The 20,101-nt window shown below is 40.7% G+C and overlaps 2 protein-coding genes across 3 annotated transcripts in view; one reads left to right on the top strand and one right to left on the bottom strand.

The window, feature by feature from the left end:
* Positions 1-20,101, top strand: part of NDFIP1 (Nedd4 family interacting protein 1) — a 127,434-nt gene that overhangs the window by 79,400 nt on the left and 27,933 nt on the right. The gene's annotated exons all lie outside the window — the stretch shown is intronic.
* LOC307052369 (calmodulin-alpha-like) lies at positions 12,626-13,230 on the bottom strand. Its single transcript, XM_079703269.1, has one exon. The coding sequence runs from the start codon at positions 13,136-13,138 to the stop codon at positions 12,689-12,691; it is 450 nt and encodes a 149-aa protein (XP_079559395.1). The 5' UTR covers positions 13,139-13,230; the 3' UTR covers positions 12,626-12,688.

Below are 20,101 nucleotides of genomic sequence, written 5' to 3'. Positions count from 1 at the left end.
ACTCTAATGGTGTGATATTTTAAGCAGATATTATCACATGAGGAAATATGTCATGAGAGCACTTTTGTAATTTGTTATGAATGTGGAACCAGGATTTGTGAGTGTCAGGAGCTGCAGATCTGCAGCTATCCATTGTATTTGACTCACTCTCTATGAGGTGCTCTAGGAAATCCTGGCATCATCTAAACTGATGCCACCCACTGGTTTGCCTGCATATAACTTCAAATTACTTTATCCTGGACACCAATTATATTACATTACATTAAATTAGATTATAAAATAAATCCTACCATGAGAGTAATTTTGTATTTTGTTAATTAAAAAAAAAGGAAGACTTGAAGAAATTCAAGTGACATTCTTTGATTTACTTGTTCTTAGGGCTTTAAAATAATTACTTTGGTTTCTTAATCATTTATTCTTACATTATCTTTGAACAAGTACAACTGTTTAGTGGAATCATATTCTTGTAGTAGTGGATAATGCCCATTTAGTTAAAGCAGCTTTTAACATTTTAATTAGAGATTACTGCTGAGAATCAACTTGGTGATCTTATCTTTATTCTCAAGTCATTTTTGCCAGTATGCCAGGCAGTTGGTGAATATCATGTATTGAATCTGTTGAATTTTATACATTCCAGTTGTAATTGCTTCTCGTGGCTGTCTAGAAAGAAGTACAGTGTATGTTGTTGCTTTCACCAAGTGTAGTAATAAAGCGAGTGTTATCAGACATCACTTTGCACATCCTTCTGTTACAGTTAGTCTCATTTTTTCTGAATACCACAATTTATATTAAAAGTTCTAAATACCAGCTCTAAATATTGATCCAATTTAAGAACATTTCTAGTGAAATATTTTCTTACTGATTAAAGCAGTTTCTTTCACGTGTATTATATATTTATTCTCCCCTAGCAATTTAGTATAATCTTTGACAGTTTTTCTTTTAAATTTGTGTATTGCAATAATATCAGTTAGTAGTAAATCAGAGGCTTGAATGTGATTTGGAGGTCTTTCTGGAGATTGGATATTTATGAATAGACATACAAAGGTTTAGGGAGGGTTTCTGTTTAATAACAATTTCATTTTATTTGTCATTCAATGTTTAAATGTGGCATTAAATGTTAAACATTTCTTGTGTTAAAATAGTACACAGATACATTCTTTATATACTGGAGTCAAACAGTAACTTGTAAAGGAAAACTTGACTTCCCTTCTAGTCTCTCCCCAGAGGTGTAACTGCTTCTTAAGTTTGGTGTGCTTTCTTCCTTTCCTTTAAAAAAAAAATGTTAAAAGTGTTAAATATTTAAAAATAAACTTTACTTTTTGTAACATTTTTAGATTTTCAGAAACATTGAAGATAGTAGTTTCTGTACACCCCAGACCCAGTTTCCTCTTTAACATCTTATATTAGTGTGGTACATTTGTGACAATTAATGAACCAGTATTGATATGTTGTTATTAACTAAAGTCCATACTTTATTCAGATTTTCAGTTTTTATCTATGTGTTTTTTCTGTTCCACATTACATTTGGTCATCGTATCTCCGTAGGCTCCTCTTGACTGTGACAGTTTCTCAAGTTTTCCATGTTTTTGATGACCTTTACAGTTTTGAGGAGTACTAGTCAGTTATTTGAAGGATGTCCCTGAATTGGGATTTGTTCGTTGCTTTTCTCATGATTAGACTGGAGTTGTGGGTTGGAGGGAGGAAGACCACAGAGGTAAAGTGCCATTTTACATCATGTCATATCAAGAATGTATACTGTCCCCATGACTTACCACTGTTGATGTTGACCTTGATCATCTGGCTGAAGTAGTGTTTGTCAGATCTCTCTACGTAAAATGACTCTTTCCCCCCCTTTTGTACTGTGCTCTTTGGAAGGAAGTCACTGTGGTCACTATGCACAGCCTATACTTAAGGTTTGGGGAGTTAAGTTCCACCACCTCATTGGGGGCAGTGTATCTATGTAAATTATTTGGAATTTTTCTGCATGGGACATTTGTCTCTTCTCCATTAATTTATTTATTCAGTGATACTAGTATGAACTCATTAATTTTATTCTTTGGGTTATAAGCCAACACTATTTTATTTTGTTGTTCACATTGTTCCAGCTTAGGCCATTGGGATCTCTTTCAGTTGGCACTTGTATCCCTTTGACAGAGCTCCATCTTTGTGGTTTTTTAAAGCACTTCCTTACTTTTTGGCACCAGGCTCACAATGTATATTTTCTGTGCCATCCTGGAATCAGCCATTTCTCCAAGGAACCCTGGTTCCTTTTGTTGGAGAATGATGTTAGAAACCAAGATCTGTGCTCATTGCTGCTGGTGTGTCATTGCTTCTAGGCCTTCTAGGCTGACAGAGTAAAGAAATATATGTGTGTGTGTACATCCATAAACATTTCATATGTAACCATCTATCTATAATAAACTGACTCTAATCCATTACTACATGGATCACTGTAGCCTCCTCCCCTCTCATCTTTCAACTTCTACTCCAGCAATGAGAGACCTGGCTCCTCCCACCTGCCATCCATTTACTTAAGTTAACTTCAGTTCTAATGTACATGTGTAGCAGTATCAGAATTGTTAACTTACACCCCTGTGGGAAACAGTTTTGTCAACTAGAGGACAGGGCATATGTACAGTTTCTTTTGCCTTTAGTCTTATAAAGACTACTCATTTCCAAAGTTACTTAGGTACTTATGTCACCACCTTTTCTTCTCACTCTCTTTAATGAGGTGGTTTCATAAATTTATAATACAGTTACATTGTTTTGTCACATTCTGCATACCATCCTGGGAACCACCAACCACCTAACATTTTTTTTCACATACATTAAAGTTCATACATTATTTCACATACATTAAATTTTTTTATTGTATTTCACATACATTAAAGTTCACCCCTTGTGTTATAAAGTTCTGTAGGTTTAGACAAATATAAGTTTTGACAAATGTATAGCATCCTTTTTGGTTTTTGTTTTTGTTTTTCAAACAGTACTTTTAAAGAAAAATGATGAGTGATTTCTCATTCTTATTTTCCAAATTTTCCACTAATGATCATGTTTTGCTTCTTTTTAAAAAATTCCTTAAAAAATTTTTTTATTTGGAAGTAAATAAAAGCTGCAGGAATAGTGTAAAATAATACCCATATAGTATGTATTGCCCAGATTCATCATAAACATTAAGATTTGATTAGCAATGACTGCAATCCTATAAAAATTGAAAGTACTACAGGTAAAACTCAAGTCCTTTTAGCCACCACCAATTCTTTCTCCATGGAACTCAGTGCTTATTTTGCTGTTTACTTTGTTATTAAATTTTAAAAATTTGTTTTGTCCTTGTTAAATTTAGGTGAAATTTTGTGGACTGTGTAGTCAGGAATATAGTGTTTTTAGTATTTTGAAGCTTTCATTTTAGGAGCTTTATGATATAACATCCAAACTTTAACACATATAACTTTGTGTTAAAAAGCAGTTTTAGAAGGGTATCTTCAGTATCTGGAAGGCTCAATTTGGACATTAAGTAGAGGCTGATTCAGGAGAACAAAAAAGGACTTTATCAAAACATTAATCAGTAATATATTGCCTGACTTCTGCAATGAAGTATGTAGTTGTCATATGACTGTGGGCTAGAATTTCAATCTCTTTCTAGCTTTATTTTTCCTTTCATAAAATGAAGTAGTAGTTAGATTAAATCATTTTGTCTCCTTCCAGCTTTATGATTGATTGTTTTTGTTTGTAGAAGTTGGTGGCTTTGATCCAAAGAGACAGCATTCTATTGATGATTTAGCAAATTTCTTTCATGATGAATAATTATTTTTGAAAATGATGTCAGTAAATATATATGCCCAGTAGATTTTTTAAACATTATGCATGGTTTAAAAAAATAGAAAAATCTCTTTAATATCATGTTTTAAAAGAGTAAGTCACTGGTGAGTACAGAGTACTGTTTTGTAATTTCCCACTAGTTAAAACATTCTGTTTGTAGGTCTTTCCCTTCTGGTTAGCTTCAAACAAACATGGTATATCATGACAAAAAGTTAATGATGCGGGACTTCCCTGGTGGCGCAGTGGTTAAGAATCCGCCTGCCAATTCAGGGGACACGGGTTCGAGCCCTGGTCCAGAAAGATCCCACATGTCACAGAGCAACTAAGCCCATGTGCCGCAACTACTGAGCCTGCACTCTAGAGCCCGTGAGCCACAACTACTGAGCCCGCGTGCCAGAACTACCAAAGACCGCGCACCTAGAGCCCGTGCTCCACAACAAAGAGAGGCCACCACAATGAGAAGCCCACACACCGAAACAAAGAGTAGCCCCGCTCGCTGCAACTAGAGAAAGCCCACGCGTAGCAATGAAGACCCAACGCAGCCAAAAATAGATAAATAAATAAATTTTTTAAAAAAGTTAATGATGCCTTTAGAAATCAGGAAAGTTAATCAGTAATTTAAAATTTTTTCAAATAAACTATTTTTAAGAGCAATTTTAGGTTCACAATAAAATCAATAATCTTTTAAAAGGAAGAAAATACCAATTTAAAACGTTTTTTTAGCTTTTTTAAAAGAAACTGGCTCTTGATTTCTAGTATTCTTATTCACTGCTTTTAGTAGTTGCATTTTCAGAAGTTTGGAAAATCTCATGTTATTATAGAAATAGTATAAGAAGTATGAATTGAGGGTTATCTGCAGCCTTGGGGATCTTACACATGATTGATTGTTGATACGAGATTCTTTTCAACACTTGTCCTTGTGAAGCAGAATTGCATTTTCAGATGTAATAGTATTTTAGAGTGTACATACTTAAAATCGGTTCTACTCAGTCATGCATGTGAGGGTGGGTAGCATTAATGCTGTCAAACACATTGGTCCAATTTCATTTTAGGTGAGAGAGTTAATTGAGGTGATCACAGTTATGTGATGTTGTAAGCTTTACAGCCATCTTGTCACCATTCAGCTCTGGTCAAAATGACTAGCGGAATCGAGGTGGAGAAAAGGCAAATTATGCTGGGCATGAAAGGTAATCATTGGCTTATTATATTAGCTTCACCATTATTTGGAAGGTTAAAATATATTATTTTTTATGTATCAGTTAGGTTTAAGGTAATCCAAATGCCATTTTATATTTAGGACTTCACATTTTAGTGAAAATATTTAAGTGAGAATCTGTAATTGTGTTTGAAAGGATCTCAACAATTTCCAGGGTATACCTTTTTAACACTGATTTTGTATTTCTCTTAGCAGGTTGCTCTAACTATTATTTAGCTGTACCTAGTTAATGCTGTAGTTATTTCTAAGAAGTGAACTTTTTTTCCCATGAGAAAAATATAGACTGACTTTCAAATACTACAGTGATATTACAAAAGAATATTTAATGATGAAGGAAAATTCTACCATGTAGTGAGTGAAAAAGGTTATAAGATGATTTGTATTCCCCCAGAAGGCTGGAAGGATATCTGAAAGATGGGATTGTGGTGGTTTTTATTTTCTTCTCTGTATTTTTGTCAAGTTTTCTCCTTGTGAGCCTAGGAATCTTAGAAAAAAGAATTTTTAAAAATCGCTCTGTGCTGTTTATTCTTATGAAAATGTTACTTTTATGCTTGTCTTATGTATAGAGTATACTTTTCCCCCCCCAGATTTGTATCTTGGTTTTTAAAGTGTCAAGCTTCCATTCATCAAAGACTTTTCATCTTATGAGCCATTTGTAATCTATGTAATAAGGCATTTATGAAGTGCCAGCTTGCATGTTTAAATATTATGGAATGCAAAAGGATGTGCCACGGGCCTTCCTAATTAAAAGTTTACTAAGTGCCTGTAGACTGCTGCTTTGTTTGTCCTTGTTCCTTCGCATCTTCCCTTCCTTTTCTTCTTTCCCTTACTTTTATTTTTATTTATTTATTTTTAAATTATTATTATTATTTTTTGCGGTACGCGGGCCTCTCACTGTTGTGGCCTCTCCCGTTGCGGAGCACAGGCTCTGGATGTGCAGGCTCAGTGGCCAGGGCTCATGGGCCCAGCCGCTCCACGGCATGTGGGATCTTCCCGGACCGGGGCTCGAACCTGTGTCCCCTGCATCGGCAGGCGGACTTTCAACCACTGTGCCACCAGGGAAGCCCTCCCTTACTTTTAGTACCCAGCACAATTTGATGCATATAGTAAGTATTCACTAAATACCTGTTGAGTGACTTCAGTCCATGAGAATGTATTATGGTATTGATACAATATTAATTATATTAATTCAGAAAATAAGATAGTAGATAAAAGGCATTATCTGGAGATGGAAGAGATCACCTACTTCCAGAGACTTCTTAGGAAGCTTCTGAGAAGATGTAACTTGAGCCTGGCCTTGAAGGATAGGTAAGAGGTAGATGGGGGAGACCAGGACTTGGGAGAAGGGGTGGAGATGGACTCTCATGATTTGTTGTTTTCCTGGGGAACTTGTTCCACTTCGTGGAATACATCACCTTCTCTGGCCAGGAGGTCTCCTGTTGCTCTACTTCCTCTACCTGGAATGCTCCCTTCTTCCCAGCTCCCCTCTCAGGTTAGGTAGTCTGTCCTAAGGGGAGTTTGAGTACCTTCCCTCTCCCCCAGTAGGGTTAGTTTCCCATGAATACGAGATTACTCTTTCATGACATATTTTGTAATCACATTTTAATCTTTTTTTTATTTATTTTCATATCTTACATATAGTTATACTTACATATAGGTTAGAGTCAGATAGATCTTACAGGCTTATTACCCAAAACGGCAGTCTCCTGCTTACCTGCCTGCTTCTTAGCTCTTTCTTTTGCTGTTTTGCTGTTATCTGTGAAGGTAAAAAACATTTATAGGGTGTTACTTCTTGATTTTTCAGTTTTCAGGGTTTAAAAATTTTTTTTAATTGACTTACCACTAGGAGATTTAAGGATTTAGCTCTCTTTTACCACCCTCCCACAACTGCATGTACTCCCATTTCCTGTCTCTCCATTTTTCTAGTATAGTTATATCCACAGTGTAGTTAGATCAGTATTCAGTATTTACAGTAATATGTTGTATGCTGTGGTTACTTTTCCTTGCCTGACAGTACCTTATTTTCCCTAAAGTTAACAACAAATTTTTTTGTTTGCCTAATTTTCTAAGTATGTATCATAAATTGCTTATTAACATGAATTCATCCTCAGACTCTCACTTAATAATCTTAATGGTTTTTGGGTTTTTTTTTTTTTAGATTTATTTAATTAATTTATTTATTTATTGGCTGTGCTGGGTCTTCGTTGCTGTGCGCGGGCTTTCTCTAGTTGCGGTGAGCGGGGTCTACTCTTTGTTGTGGTGCGTGGGCCTCTCATTGCGGTGGCTTCTCTTGTTGCGGAGCACGGGCTCTAGGGGCGCGGGCTTCAGTAGTTGTGGCTCGTGGGCTCAGTAGTTGTGGCTCGCAGTCTCTAGAGCTCAGGCTCAGTAGTTGTGGTGCACGGGCTTAGTTGCACTGTGACATGTGGGATCTTCCCGGACCAGGGCTTGAACCCGTGTCCCCTGCATTGGCAGGCGGATTCTTAACCACTGCACCACCAGGGAAGCCCCTCTTAATAGTTTTTTGATATGTTCAAACACATCAGATATTTTATTGATTTCATTGTTGGGGTGGTGTGTGTGGCTCTTTCCTGGTTTTTTGACTTGTTCTAGAAGGCTGTTCTCAAGGTCTGCTGTTTAGTTGTTATCCTAGGGATTTCCTTTTCCAACTTTTTAAATTGAAGCCCTTTCCCTTGATTCACATCTTTTTTTTTCTTGGTTTATTGTCTCATATCCATGGAACATACACTCCAGTATCTTTCTGAGGAAGAATGCATGGGGGTTAAACTTTTTTTTTTTTTTTTAATCTTCACCCTTACTTCGACTTCTGGGTTGGAAACATTTTCCTTTAGAATTCTGAAAGCCATTTGTTGCATTGCCTTCTAGGTTCCACTATTAGGAAGACTGAAGCCAATTGTGATGTCTGATTCTTTAAATGTGGCCTACTTTCTCTGTTTCTCTGGAAACCTTTAGGAGCTTCTTTATGTCCCCAGTGTTGTTAAATTTCACTATGTTGTACCTTGGTGTAGATCTGTTTACATCTGTTGTGCTAGGCACTCAGTGGGTCCTTTCGGTCTAGAAGCTCATGTCCATTAGTTCTGGGAAATTTTAAAAAATGTTTGTTTGATTTTTTTTTCTCTGCTTTAATTTTTTTTTCCTTCTCTCCTTGGATCTTGGATCTTTTGTACTGATTCTTTAAAATTATTTATTATTTATTTAATTTTTAATTAATTAATTAATTATTTATTTGGCTGCGCTGTGTCTGAATTGCAGCACATGGGATCTAGTTCCCCCACCAGGGATCGAACCCAGGCTCCATACATTGGGAGCACGGAGTCTTAACCATTGGACCACCAGGGAAGTCCCTTAAAAATTTTTTTAACCTCTTTTCAATTTTCACCTGTTTTTCTCTACTTTCTATGAGAGATTCTCAATTTTATATTCTAACTCTTTGATAAAATTTTAATAATCTGTTATTTTTAATTTTCAAAAACTCTTTAATTATCCCTACCCCCTATTTTAGTAGCACACTGTCCTCGTTTTATGGTTTTAATTTTTTTTCTCTTATTTCTCTGAGATTACAGAAAGTTTTTTTCTTTCCTTTTAAAGTTTACACCTTCCTGCATAGTTCTTTCCTCCGTGTTGCATTTATTCTCTTTGCTTTGGTCTTTTATGACCTTTTAGTTAGAAGTATGTGGTGATCTTTGCCTGCTTGGTTAAGAGTACACAATCAGTAAAGCAGTTTGGAAGCTCAGTATGCTTGATGGAACTTCTTGCGGGGGCTTCTTGCCTTCTAATCTAACTAGGTTGTTTCTTTGAGTGACAGTGTTTTTAGATCTTTCTTCTTTCCCCAGAGGATAGGCCTGGCTGTTACTGTTCTGGGAGCTGATTGGCGGAGGAAGACTGGGATATCTCAAGGTTTAGTACATAAACCTCTCGCTTAATCACTCTTTTCTGATATGCTGTTCTTTCTCCTAAGATCTGGTGTCTCCAGTCCAGACCTCTCCACGTCAGTCTCTCCAGAGAGAGTCTTCTAATGGGGATTCCGGGAGCTATGTTTGTTTAACTGGGTCTCCAGGCTTCCCTGGTGGCGCAGTGGTTAAGAATCCGCCTGCCAATGCAGGGGACACGGGTTCGAGCCCTGGTCCGGGAAGATCCCACATGCCGCGGAGCAACTAAGCCCGTGCGCCACAACTAGTGAGCCTGCGCTCTAGAGCCCGTGAGACACAACTACTGAGCCCACGTGCCACAGCTACTGGAAGCCTACGCACCTAGAGCCCGTGCTCCACAACAAGAGAAGCCACCGCAATGAGAAGCCCACACACTGCAACCAAGAGTAGCCCCCGCTCGCTGCAACTAGAGAAACCTCGTGCGTGGCAACAGAGACCCAACTCAGCCATAAATGAATGAATGAATGAATGAATAACTGGATCTCCAACTTCCCTTTCTGCTTTTACATCTCATTTTCACTCTTATTTCCGCTGATACCTGCTACCACTGATTCTTGAGCCTTTGGAGGGTATAGTGCAAGACAGGTTGATTTTCTGCTTTCTGGGTTAGGATTCAGGTTTCTTGGGTCTGCTGTGTACATTGTTTCCTGTCTTCCTGCTTCTAACTTGCAGGATTTATTGCTGCTTCGTCTCCTGTTAATCGATTTTGAATTTTTTTTGCTTCAAATTTAATAAAACTTTAGTAACATTTACATTTGAGAGGATTTTGGAAGGTATAAGAGGCAAATGTGTGTGTTTAATCTTCAACTGGAAAATTATGATTGTAATTACTTCTTTTGATGGTCTTTTCTTTGGTAAGCTTTAGACTTAGTGAGGTAAAAAACATCAGTCATGGCCTGACATGTTCTTTGAGTGGTGTTAATTATAAAATGCAAGCAATTATACACTTGCATATTGGAACATTCTCTGATGGGGTGAAGGGACGGATATAAAATACTTAATGCATCTCCCTCTTGGTGCTCGTTCTTGCAGAAGAAGGGGACCTCATGACCAGGCCCAAGTTAAGACAGCCTCTTGAATAGAATACCTTTCCCCATCCGTAATCTCTGTCCCAGTATACTGTATTCCAGGCATCATCATCATCATATAATAATAATAATAATAAGCAAGCATAGCTGAGAGAGCTCTGGTAGCTCATGGGGCTAGCAGAGCCAAGCAGGCTGCAGTCAGCATGAGTCTCTGGATTCTAGGCATGTCTGTCACTTTCTGGGGCTGTACATTTGACTTTACTATCTTATTATTTTTGAAATTATGATCATGCTTATTTTTCAAAAATATTTATTTTTGTCTGCGTCGGGTCTTAGTTGTGGTGCGTGGGCTTCTGTCTAGTTGTGGCACGTGAGCTCAGTAGTTGTGGCATGTGGCCTTAGTTGCCGTGTGGCATGTGAGATGTTAGTTCCCTGACCAGGGATTGAACCCATGTCTCCTGCATTGGAAGGCAGATTCTTAACCACTGGACCACCCGAGAAGTCCCTTTACTATCATTTTAATGTAGAATATTCCATTTTTTGGATATGCCAATTGGTAGTTTTTAGAAGGGAAAACTTTCTAGGAATTAGTGTGATCAATCAAAATACCAATTTTCCTTCGTATGTACCACAAACATTTACTGAATACCTATTTGTACCCAATACACTATGCTAAATGTTTTATTTCCTAAGAGCTGAAGGTTGGAGAGGTCTGTTTCTCTTTTGTGTTTCTTATACTCTTGTTACCATTTCGTTTTAAAATAGGTAACTCTGGAACCATAGTGTTTTTTGTTTTTTGTTTTTTGTTTTCAGGTAGTCACTGTATTTTATTGGAAAACATTGATACATATTTTTCTTCACAGCTTGAACTGAACACAATATTTCCCAGTTTAAAAAAAAAAAAAACCAGGGGCTTCCCTGGTGGCGCAGTGGTTGAGAGTCTGCCTGCCGATGCAGGGGACACGGGTTCGTGCCCCGGTCCGGGAAGATCCCGCATGCCGCCGAGCGGCTGGGCCTGTGAGCCATGGCCACTGAGCCTGCGCGTCCGGAGCCTGTGCTCCGCAACGGGAAAGGCCACAGCAGTGAGAGGCCCGCGTACCGAAGAGAAAAAAAAAAAAAAAAAAAACCAAAACACTCCGAAACATCCACAGCCTCATGCTTACCTGCCCTTACCCTCAGCTCTCGGCTGGGTCTCCCACTATGCCCCATCCCTCCCCTTCCCTCCCCCGGAGGTTGGGTGCCCGAGGGTGGGGATGAGAAGAGATTCTCAAAGCTGGGCAGGTCGCAGGAAAAGCCATTTGATCAACCTGGGGCTGGGGAGGGGGAGCGGAGGGCAGATGAAATGAACAGGGAGAAAAAAAAAAAATCCAGATGACCAAACTGCCCACTGTTGACTGAATTGTCCCAGAGGCGAAAATCAGAAGCAAGGTCACGGATCATGCTCTCGGCCGGGGAGTGTGAGGGCAGGCAGGTGGGCGAGGGGAGAGGCGGGCACAGAGGCAGCACAAAGGTCGCGGAGCCAGCCAAGTCACCACAGGGGAGCAGGAGGGGCCGGCGGAGCAGGAAGCAGAGCTGCCCGTGGCCGCTGGCCCTCCAGGGCAGCTGGCCGATGGAACTGTTTTACTGCAGGCATGTTCTCTTCAGAGTGTGGTGGGGCACATCTTCCCTCTCTCCACCCCTTAACTAGCCCAGCATGGTGTTGGACAAAATTAAAGCTTTAAGGGGCATGAAGAAAAAGAAAGGATAACCAGCATATTACAAAGCGGCCATCCCCACGTCCATTCCGACAAGGGGACCTTGATGCGGGTGGGCAGGGGCGTCACGAGGGAGCGGCACGGGATGTTAGCACCAGGTATTTACAGGACAGCTTGAGATCGCGTCAGGAGCACGGGCTGGACAATGTGCAGGGGGGTCCGGGGAGCAGCCCCACTAGCCCCTCCTCAGGAAGCCAATCAGATGATTTCAGAAGAGCAGCCAATGGAATCTGAGCCTTGTCCACTCTGTCGGGCCCCTTCTATGAGCCGGCCTCCTCAAGTGGTAAAAGAATGCCGGCTTCCAAGCCTCCCTCACCCCTTGACCCCCTCCTGGGCCACATCCAGTCAACACCACAACTCGACCCCCCCCCACCCAGTCCTTCTGGAATGCCTCTCAACACCCCTGCCCCAACAGGATGCTGAGATCGGCACAGGGCTGGTCGCATGCAACAGCGAAAGACGAAAGGCGTGCTCTCCTGCCCCGCCCTCTGGAGGGCCTCGGCCCCTCCCCAGCAGGTCCCGGGACAGGGCTGGCAGACACCCGGCACCCAAAATATAAGAGGACATATGAAAAGAAACAAACCGAGACAGACGAGAGCCACCTGGGCTGGAGAAGGAGGGCAGGTCCCCCCCCCTCAAGGGGACTGGGGGGGCTCATCTTATGAATGCATCAGGCCTTGGAAGATGTGAATGGAAGGGGGAAGGGCAAAAGGAAGAGATGGCAGGGGCATGGAAGGAGACTCGGGAGGAAGAGAAAGAGCAGTCATGCAGCTTGGGACAAATCTTTTGTTACTTTATCAGATCCTCAGTCAATCAATTGGTGTTTGCTAGAACCGGGGTACACAGGGGAGTGTTGAAGAGAGTGCGCACTCCGGAAGAGAGAGATCAAGAGAACGGGCATCACCAGCTGCCCGGGGGCCTTCACTTTGTAGTCATCATCTGTACAAACTCTTCGTAACTGACCTGGCCGTCTCCATCGATGTCAGCCTCTCTGATCATCTCATCCACTTCCTCATCGGTCAGCTTCTCACCCAGGTTCGTCATGACGTGGCACAGCTCTGCGGCGCTGATGTAGCCATTGCCATCCTTGTCAAAGACACGGAAGGCCTCTCGGATCTCCTCCTCACTGTCTGTATCCTTCATCTTTCTGGCCATCATGGTCAGGAACTCCGGGAAGTCAATGGTTCCGTTCCCATCCGCGTCCACCTCATTGATCATGTCCTGCAGCTCGGCTTCAGTGGGGTTCTGTCCCAGGGATCTCATCACTGTCCCCAACTCCTTGGTGGTGATGGTGCCATCTCCATCCTTGTCAAACAGGGAGAAGGCCTCCTTGAATTCTGCGATCTGCTCCTCAGTCAGCTGGTCACCCATGGCGAGACCCGGGGTGTCCGGAGCGCGGGGATCAAGGTTCCTCCAGCGATGGCAGCAGCTGCAGCAGCTTGAGCTCCGCCACGCGTCCGCGCCTCCACACTCACTGCCCGCAGTGCGCACTGACGCCGCCTGCCCCAACGGTCCCGTCCCTCAACAGCCGCTGCGCGTGCCCTGCCCCGCCCGGTCTGCGCGCCGCCGCCTGGAACCATAGTGTTGATGCATGTAATGCATAGTACTTTATGAAGCATGAAGTAGTGATGGGGATGCCACCTGCTGTTGATCACTCATGGAATCATCATCACTGTCCCTTCCACAGATACAGCAGTCATCTACATGTGGCTCCATACCTAGCCTTATATTATTTGGTGATTTGTAAAGTAATATGAATACTTCAGATAAATGTGAACTAGTAAGTCAAGATGGCATTAAGATTAGCTGGCATTTCTTCAGGTAGGTTTCTGTTAAAGCTACACCTCCATGCTTGCTTTAGTCAACATGTGCTAATAAGGTATCCATGATATGCCACTCACTGTTAAGTGCTGGGGTGAATACAGCAGTGAACCACGTGAAGGTCCCAGTCTGCAGAGGGCTCACAGTCTACACTGTTAACCCAGCAAGGGCTCGTGTGCCTGTGGCACAGAAAGCCAAACTCTGCCAGCGGGTATTTGCAGCAAAATAAGGGTTTATTTGAAGGTGCCAAGCAAGGAGAACTGGGCAGCTTATGCTCAAAAGACCCAAACTGTCTGATGGCTTTCAGGCAAGGGTTTTTGTTTTTTGTTTTTTTTGGCTGCGTTGGGTCTTTGTTGCTGCGCGCGGGCTTTCTCCAGTTGTGGAGAGCAGGGGTTACTCTTCGTTGCCATGCGTGGGCTTCTCATTGTGGCGGCTTCTCTTGTTGTGGAGCACGGGCTCTATGTGCACAGGCTTCAGTAGTTGCAGCACGTGGGCTCAGTAGTTGCGGCACGCGGGCGCTAGAGCATGCGGGCTTCAGTAGTTGCGGCACATGGGGTCAGTAGTTGCGGTGTGCAGGCTCCAGTAGTTGTGGCGTGCGGGCTCAGTGGTTGTGGCTTGTGGGCTCTAGAGCACAGGCTCAGTAGTTGTGGTGCACGGGCTTAGTTGCTCCGCAGCATGTGGGATCTTCCCAGACCAGGGATTGTGTCCCTTGCACTAGCAGGCAGATTCTCAACCACTGTGCCACCAGGGAAGTCCCAGGCAAGGGTTTTTAAAGACAGGTGTTAGGGAAGAGGGTCGTAGGATATGTGATCAGCTCCTGGACCTTCTTCTGACTGGTTGGTGGTGAGGTAACAGTGATACTTTTGGAATCTCAACCTTTTCGTTACAACCAATTTGGGCTCTACTGCCAAAAGCTCATAGTCACTGTGCTCCACAGGTGAGGGTCTTAGTTGCTGCTGAACAGCTCAAAAGATATGCATCAGATTGTTATCTATATCCCTTCAGGAGGAACTAGGAGTCCTGTGACTCTATTGTCCTAATCATTAACGGCTTGAGCCTGCTCTTTGAAACTTCCAAGATGGCCTTGGAGACTAAAGCCTTTCTTTCTGCAAACAAGAAACAAAGGACAGGCTTCCCTGGTGGCGCAGTGGTTAAGAATCCGCCTACCAATGCAGGGGACACCGGGTTTGAGCCCTGGTCCGTTTGAGCCCTGGTCCGGGAAGATCCCACATGCTGCAGAGCAGCTAATCCCATGTGCCACAGCTACTGAGCCTGTGCTCAAGGGCCCGCGAGCCACAACTACTGAAGCCTGTGCGCCTAGGGCCTGTGCTCTGCAACAAGAGAAGCCACCGCAGTGAGAAGCCCGCGCACCGCAATGAAGAGTAGCCCCCGCTCATAGCCCCCGCTCACCGCAACTAGAGAAAGCCTGCGCACAACAACAAAGACCCAACACAGCCAAAAATAAATAAATAAAATTAAAAAAAAAAGAAACAAAGGACAAGAAGGGGCTTTTGTACCTGGGAAGGCCCCACAGGGTCCTGTGTGGTTTCATTCCCCCCTTTTCTTTGATAGCCCTCAATCCTGAGACGAACAGGGGCAGAACCAGAAACGAAATAAAGTTTTGGAGAGAGATTAATCATAAACTGAGCAGGGGAACTCAGTTTTAGGGGGACTCGGTTTCACGAATCCTCTGCCAGTCTCCTTTTCTCCCCTTCTGGAACTATTAGTGAGTATGATTTACGTACAGAAACATGCACAAATCATAAATGTGTATTGTAGTTCAGTGAATTTTCACAAGCTGAACATGCACGTTAACTAGTACTCAGATCAAGCAACAGCATTACCAGCACTCCAAAAGCTCCCTTCATGTGCCTTTCCAATTGTGTCCCTACCCTGGGTAACCACTCAGCTGGCAGACTAGGTTTGCCTGGTTTTGCTCTTTACATAAGTGTAATCGTACAGTAAATGCTATTGTGTCTGGTTTCTGTTACTCGGCATTATGTTTATGAGGTTCACCCTTGCTGTTGTTACAGTTTATTCATTCACATGGCTGTATGATATTCCATTGTGTGAGGTTATAATTTAGTTACCCATTCTGCTGTTGATGGGCATTTGGGTAGTTTCCACTTTTATGAATACTGTTGCTTTGAACATCCTGGTATGTCTTTTGGTGGACATGTGTGTTTCTGTCAGGATATATAACTAGAGTAGAATTTCTGGGTCATACAGTATATATGAATTCATCTTTAGTAGATGTTGCTAAACAGTTTTCTAAAGTGGTTCTGCAAATTTACATTCCCAGTTTGAGAGTTCTGGTTGTTATGTACCCTCAACAACATTTTGTATTTTCTGCTTTTTTATTTTAACTATTATCTGTGGTTTTAATTTGCATTTCTCTGATGACTATTGAAATGCAGCACTTTTTAAATATGTTTATCAGCCATTTGGCTATCTTCTTTTGTGAAGTGTCTATTCAAGACTTTTGCCCATTTTTCAGTTCGGTGTTTTCCTTTTTGTTATGGCTTTTTAGAAGTTTTTTAAAAATATATTCTGGATATGAGTCCTTTGTCCAGAAAATATGTCTTCTATTCTGGGTTGTCTTTTCATTCTCTCAGTAGGGTCTTTTGAATGAATAAAAGTTCTTAATTTGAGAAGCACATGTGGGTGAACATCTTCATGTCCTTGTGCACAAAAAAGCTAACAATAAATGAAGAAATTGATAGTTCACTTTTGAAGATCCGTAAGATGGATATGTACTACTTCTGCAGGAACTTGCTGATAAAAATACGCCATCCCTTGTGATCACCCAAACACTAAGCTGACCACAGAATAGAAAATACTGACATATGAAAAACAAGTAGAGCCCAGAAGAAACCAGTAACTGTACCTAAGAAAGAATTTCCTTTGGCATTTTATTATAATCGTATATAGGAATAATGCTTCTGTCAATAGATTTAATGGAAAAGTTATTTTGTCCATGTTGACAAATGTTGATCTTAATAATTGTACAATAAAGCATCATTTAACAAATTTCATCAAGTTAACTTTTTAATATCCCAAATTATCAGCCTCAATAATACTATTATGGCTTAAAATAGCAACCAGTCTTTCTAGTAAATTAATGAAAAAATGGAAGTGTTCTTTCAGGAATATTAAGGGAAAATAGTCAAATTGGTGTGATTGTGGCATGTAATAGTGCCTGGTAAAATTTCATTGAATGAAATCATTCAAATTTCTGACTATCCGTGAGGAAGGCTGTTGTGGGCTATTGCAGAAGAAAAGGCAATGGAGAGAATGGAAAGCATGAATCACAACATATTTACATCTAATTCTACTCCTGTAGGTTATGTATCTACATTAATATCATTTACTTTTTTTTTTTGGCTGCACCGGGTCTTAGTTGTGGCATGCGGGATCTAGTTCCCTGACCACGGATTGAACCCAGGCCCCCTGCATTGGGAGCATGGAGTCTTAACCACTGGACCACCAGGGAAGTCCCTGCATTTACATTCTAAGTACTCTTTCTGCAGTACAGCTGTTTTTCAGAAAAGTTGTACAAATCAAACTAATTTAAATATATTGCTAGATAGGCATGTAGTTTGATGATAGCCTTGCATTGTACTGATATAAAAGGGTTGACTTCTTTTGTAATTTTAATATTGCATTATATAATTGTTTTACCAGCCAGGATTTTAGGAGAGACATATATATGTATGTATGGTATGTATGTATCTTAAATATATGTATCTTTATATATATGTCTTTATACATTTACACATACATGTATATGTGTGTATTAGTGTGTATATGTGTATATAAAATCTTAATGGAGACTAGAAATGTTCTGCATGCCAAGTCCAAAATCCTTTCAGTTCTGTTGTGAGTTTATAAATAGGAACAGATAATTGTAAAAAATTGTTCTTGAAATTTAAAAGAACCATTGAATAGATGCCAGTTGTAGTCCATGTTCTCTTGGGACAGTTTTTTTTTTCATAAAGTGTTGCTTAATATATCATTTTAAGTGGTGAATAATTAGGAATTCATTTTTGCTTTCATGATGATATTTTAGAGCTTTAACGTATCTTAGAAGAAGACAACATATAGGGTTTTAAAAACACAAACAGTATTTACCATTCATGGACTAGATTTTATGTAAACTATTTTAAAATGAATCTGGTCTAGCTCCTATTTTCATATTGTTTATTCTGTAAACAAAAGATGAACTGTCCTGTCAAAGGCAAGGGGAACAAGCCAGGTGTTTAGTCTCCAGTTCAACTTGTCTTTGCTAGGACGTTTAATTCCTTCTCCAAGTAGGTTCTGGAGCGCTGAACTAAGAACTGAGTTTTCTTATGGAACCAAGAAGTGGGGAAGAGCTAAGACTCAAGTCATGGATTGGTTAGTACATACATAGTTGGATGCTACTTGTTAAAAGATATTATGTTCAGGGGCAGAGAGACTTACCTATTTGAAAACCATGTGATTGTTCCTTATTTCCCCAATCTTTATAAAATCATGAAGCATGGCAAGGGGTGGGGGGGCACTTATCATTAACCTGGAAGGTTCTTGGCTGTAGATTTTGCTGAAGCTAGGTGACAGAAAACACTGGGCACCATTTACTTGACAGTGCCTTGGTGAAGCCATCAGTGGTGAAAATACTTGTATGTAAGATGTGGATCCCAGGTGTTGGCAGGTTGATGGCAGTTTTCTGGTGCCACCCAAAAATCTCACAATGCCACTATCATAGCCATAGTTGGCTAGTTTAGTGCCTTCATGGTTGAGGAGTTATTTCTCCTAGTGCCTTGGCTTGTTAATAAAGTTGGAGTTGGTGATGAGTGGCTACTATCTTGCCTTCCTCTTTTCTCTCTGGATGGTATGCCTTCACTTGTTATTTGGACCTCAGGTGAAAAAAAGAAGAAAAGCCATCAAATTGGTGATCATAGTTTGTAGCATTTGCTCTCATTTCTAAGGACTAACATAAATACTGAGTTAGAATATTTTCTCTCCTTCCAAAGCAGATTATATTTATCAGTTGTATTTATGTATGTTAACGGTGATAACCACAAACATCTTTAAATAGAAAGCTTTACGAACTGCTGGCCTTTCTGAGGAAATTTACCGTAGTATACTTTTCATCTCTTATTGCCATTGTCTTTTTAAAGCATTATTCTAATTACTTTGCTTTGGTGAATTTTGATATTTAATTGTGTTTTCATTTTGCTGTTAAGAGGATTTGCATTTATCTTTTCCCTCTGCCATGAGAGCTGCTGTTGGGGATAGTCTAAATCCGGTGGTTGTTTGTTTTTAAAGTTATCTTTAGGTAAACAAAGTAGAAAAAAATCATGATGTTTATTCTCAGCTCTTAAAACAGATTGTTGGTCAAACTATCTTTTAATTTCTTGATCCTAATTTTTCTTTTCAGGAAAGGAGAATATTAAGGAATTTTTAAAAAATCATGATGAAGGGGCTTCCCTGGTGGCGCAGTGGTTGAGAGTCCGCCTGCCGATGCAGGGGACACGGGTTCGTGCCCCGGTCCAGGAAGATCCCATATGCCACGGAGCAGCTGGGCCCGTGAGCCATGGCCGCTGAGCCTGCACGCCCAGAGCCTGTGCTCCGCAACGGGAGAGGCCACAACAGTGAGAGGCCCGTGCACCGCAAAAAAAAAAAAAAAAAAAAAAAATCATGAGGTTACAATTCAGTGTGTTATTTTTCTTTTTTATTTTTATCCATTCATATATATGTGTTCTGTGTTAAGCTCTGGAGATATTGGTGGGATCAGGACCTATCCCCTCCCATTAAAGGACATAGACATTGATTTAGCAAGGAAATACTGATTTGGAATAGTCAATTTTTAGTGTCATTTTAAATGAAATGTGCATTATATAGATTTGCAGTTTTAGAAAATACTCTTTTTTTGAGATGTAATCCACATACCATAAAATTCATCTTTTTAAAGTGTGCAATTCAGTGATTTTTACTGTGTTCACACGGTTTTGCAACCATTGCCACAGTCTAATTCCAGAACATTTGAATCACTCCCAAAAGAAACATGACCCTATTAGCAGTCTGTCACTTCCCTTCCCCAGCACCTGGCAACCACCAGTCTACTTTCTGTCTCTCTTGGATTTGCCTTTTCTGGAGACATTATATAAATGGAATCATACAATATGTGGCGTTTTGTGACTGGCTCCTTTGCTTAGCATAATAATGTTTTCAAGGTTGACCCAGGTTTTAGCATGTATCAGTACTTTACCGCCTTTTTTTTGGGGGGGTGGTTAGGTTGATTTATTCCTATCCATCCTTTTGTATGGATATATCATATTTTATCTATCCATTCATCATTTGATGAACCATTTGACTATTATAAATAATGCTGCTATGAACATTCATATATAAATTTTTCTGTGAAAATTTGTTTTCATTTCTCTTGAGTATATGTCTAGGAGTGGAATTGCTGGATCCTTTTATAACTCTGTGTTTAACTTTTTTGGGGGGGGGGTTTGCGGTTCGCGGGCC

The sequence above is a fragment of the Hyperoodon ampullatus genome, assembly GCF_949752795.1.
Source record: "Hyperoodon ampullatus genome assembly, chromosome: 4".
Classification (NCBI taxonomy): domain Eukaryota; kingdom Metazoa; phylum Chordata; class Mammalia; order Artiodactyla; family Ziphiidae; genus Hyperoodon; species Hyperoodon ampullatus.
The sequence above is the reverse complement of the archived record's forward strand: the minus strand, read 5'-3'. Positions and strand labels throughout refer to the sequence as shown.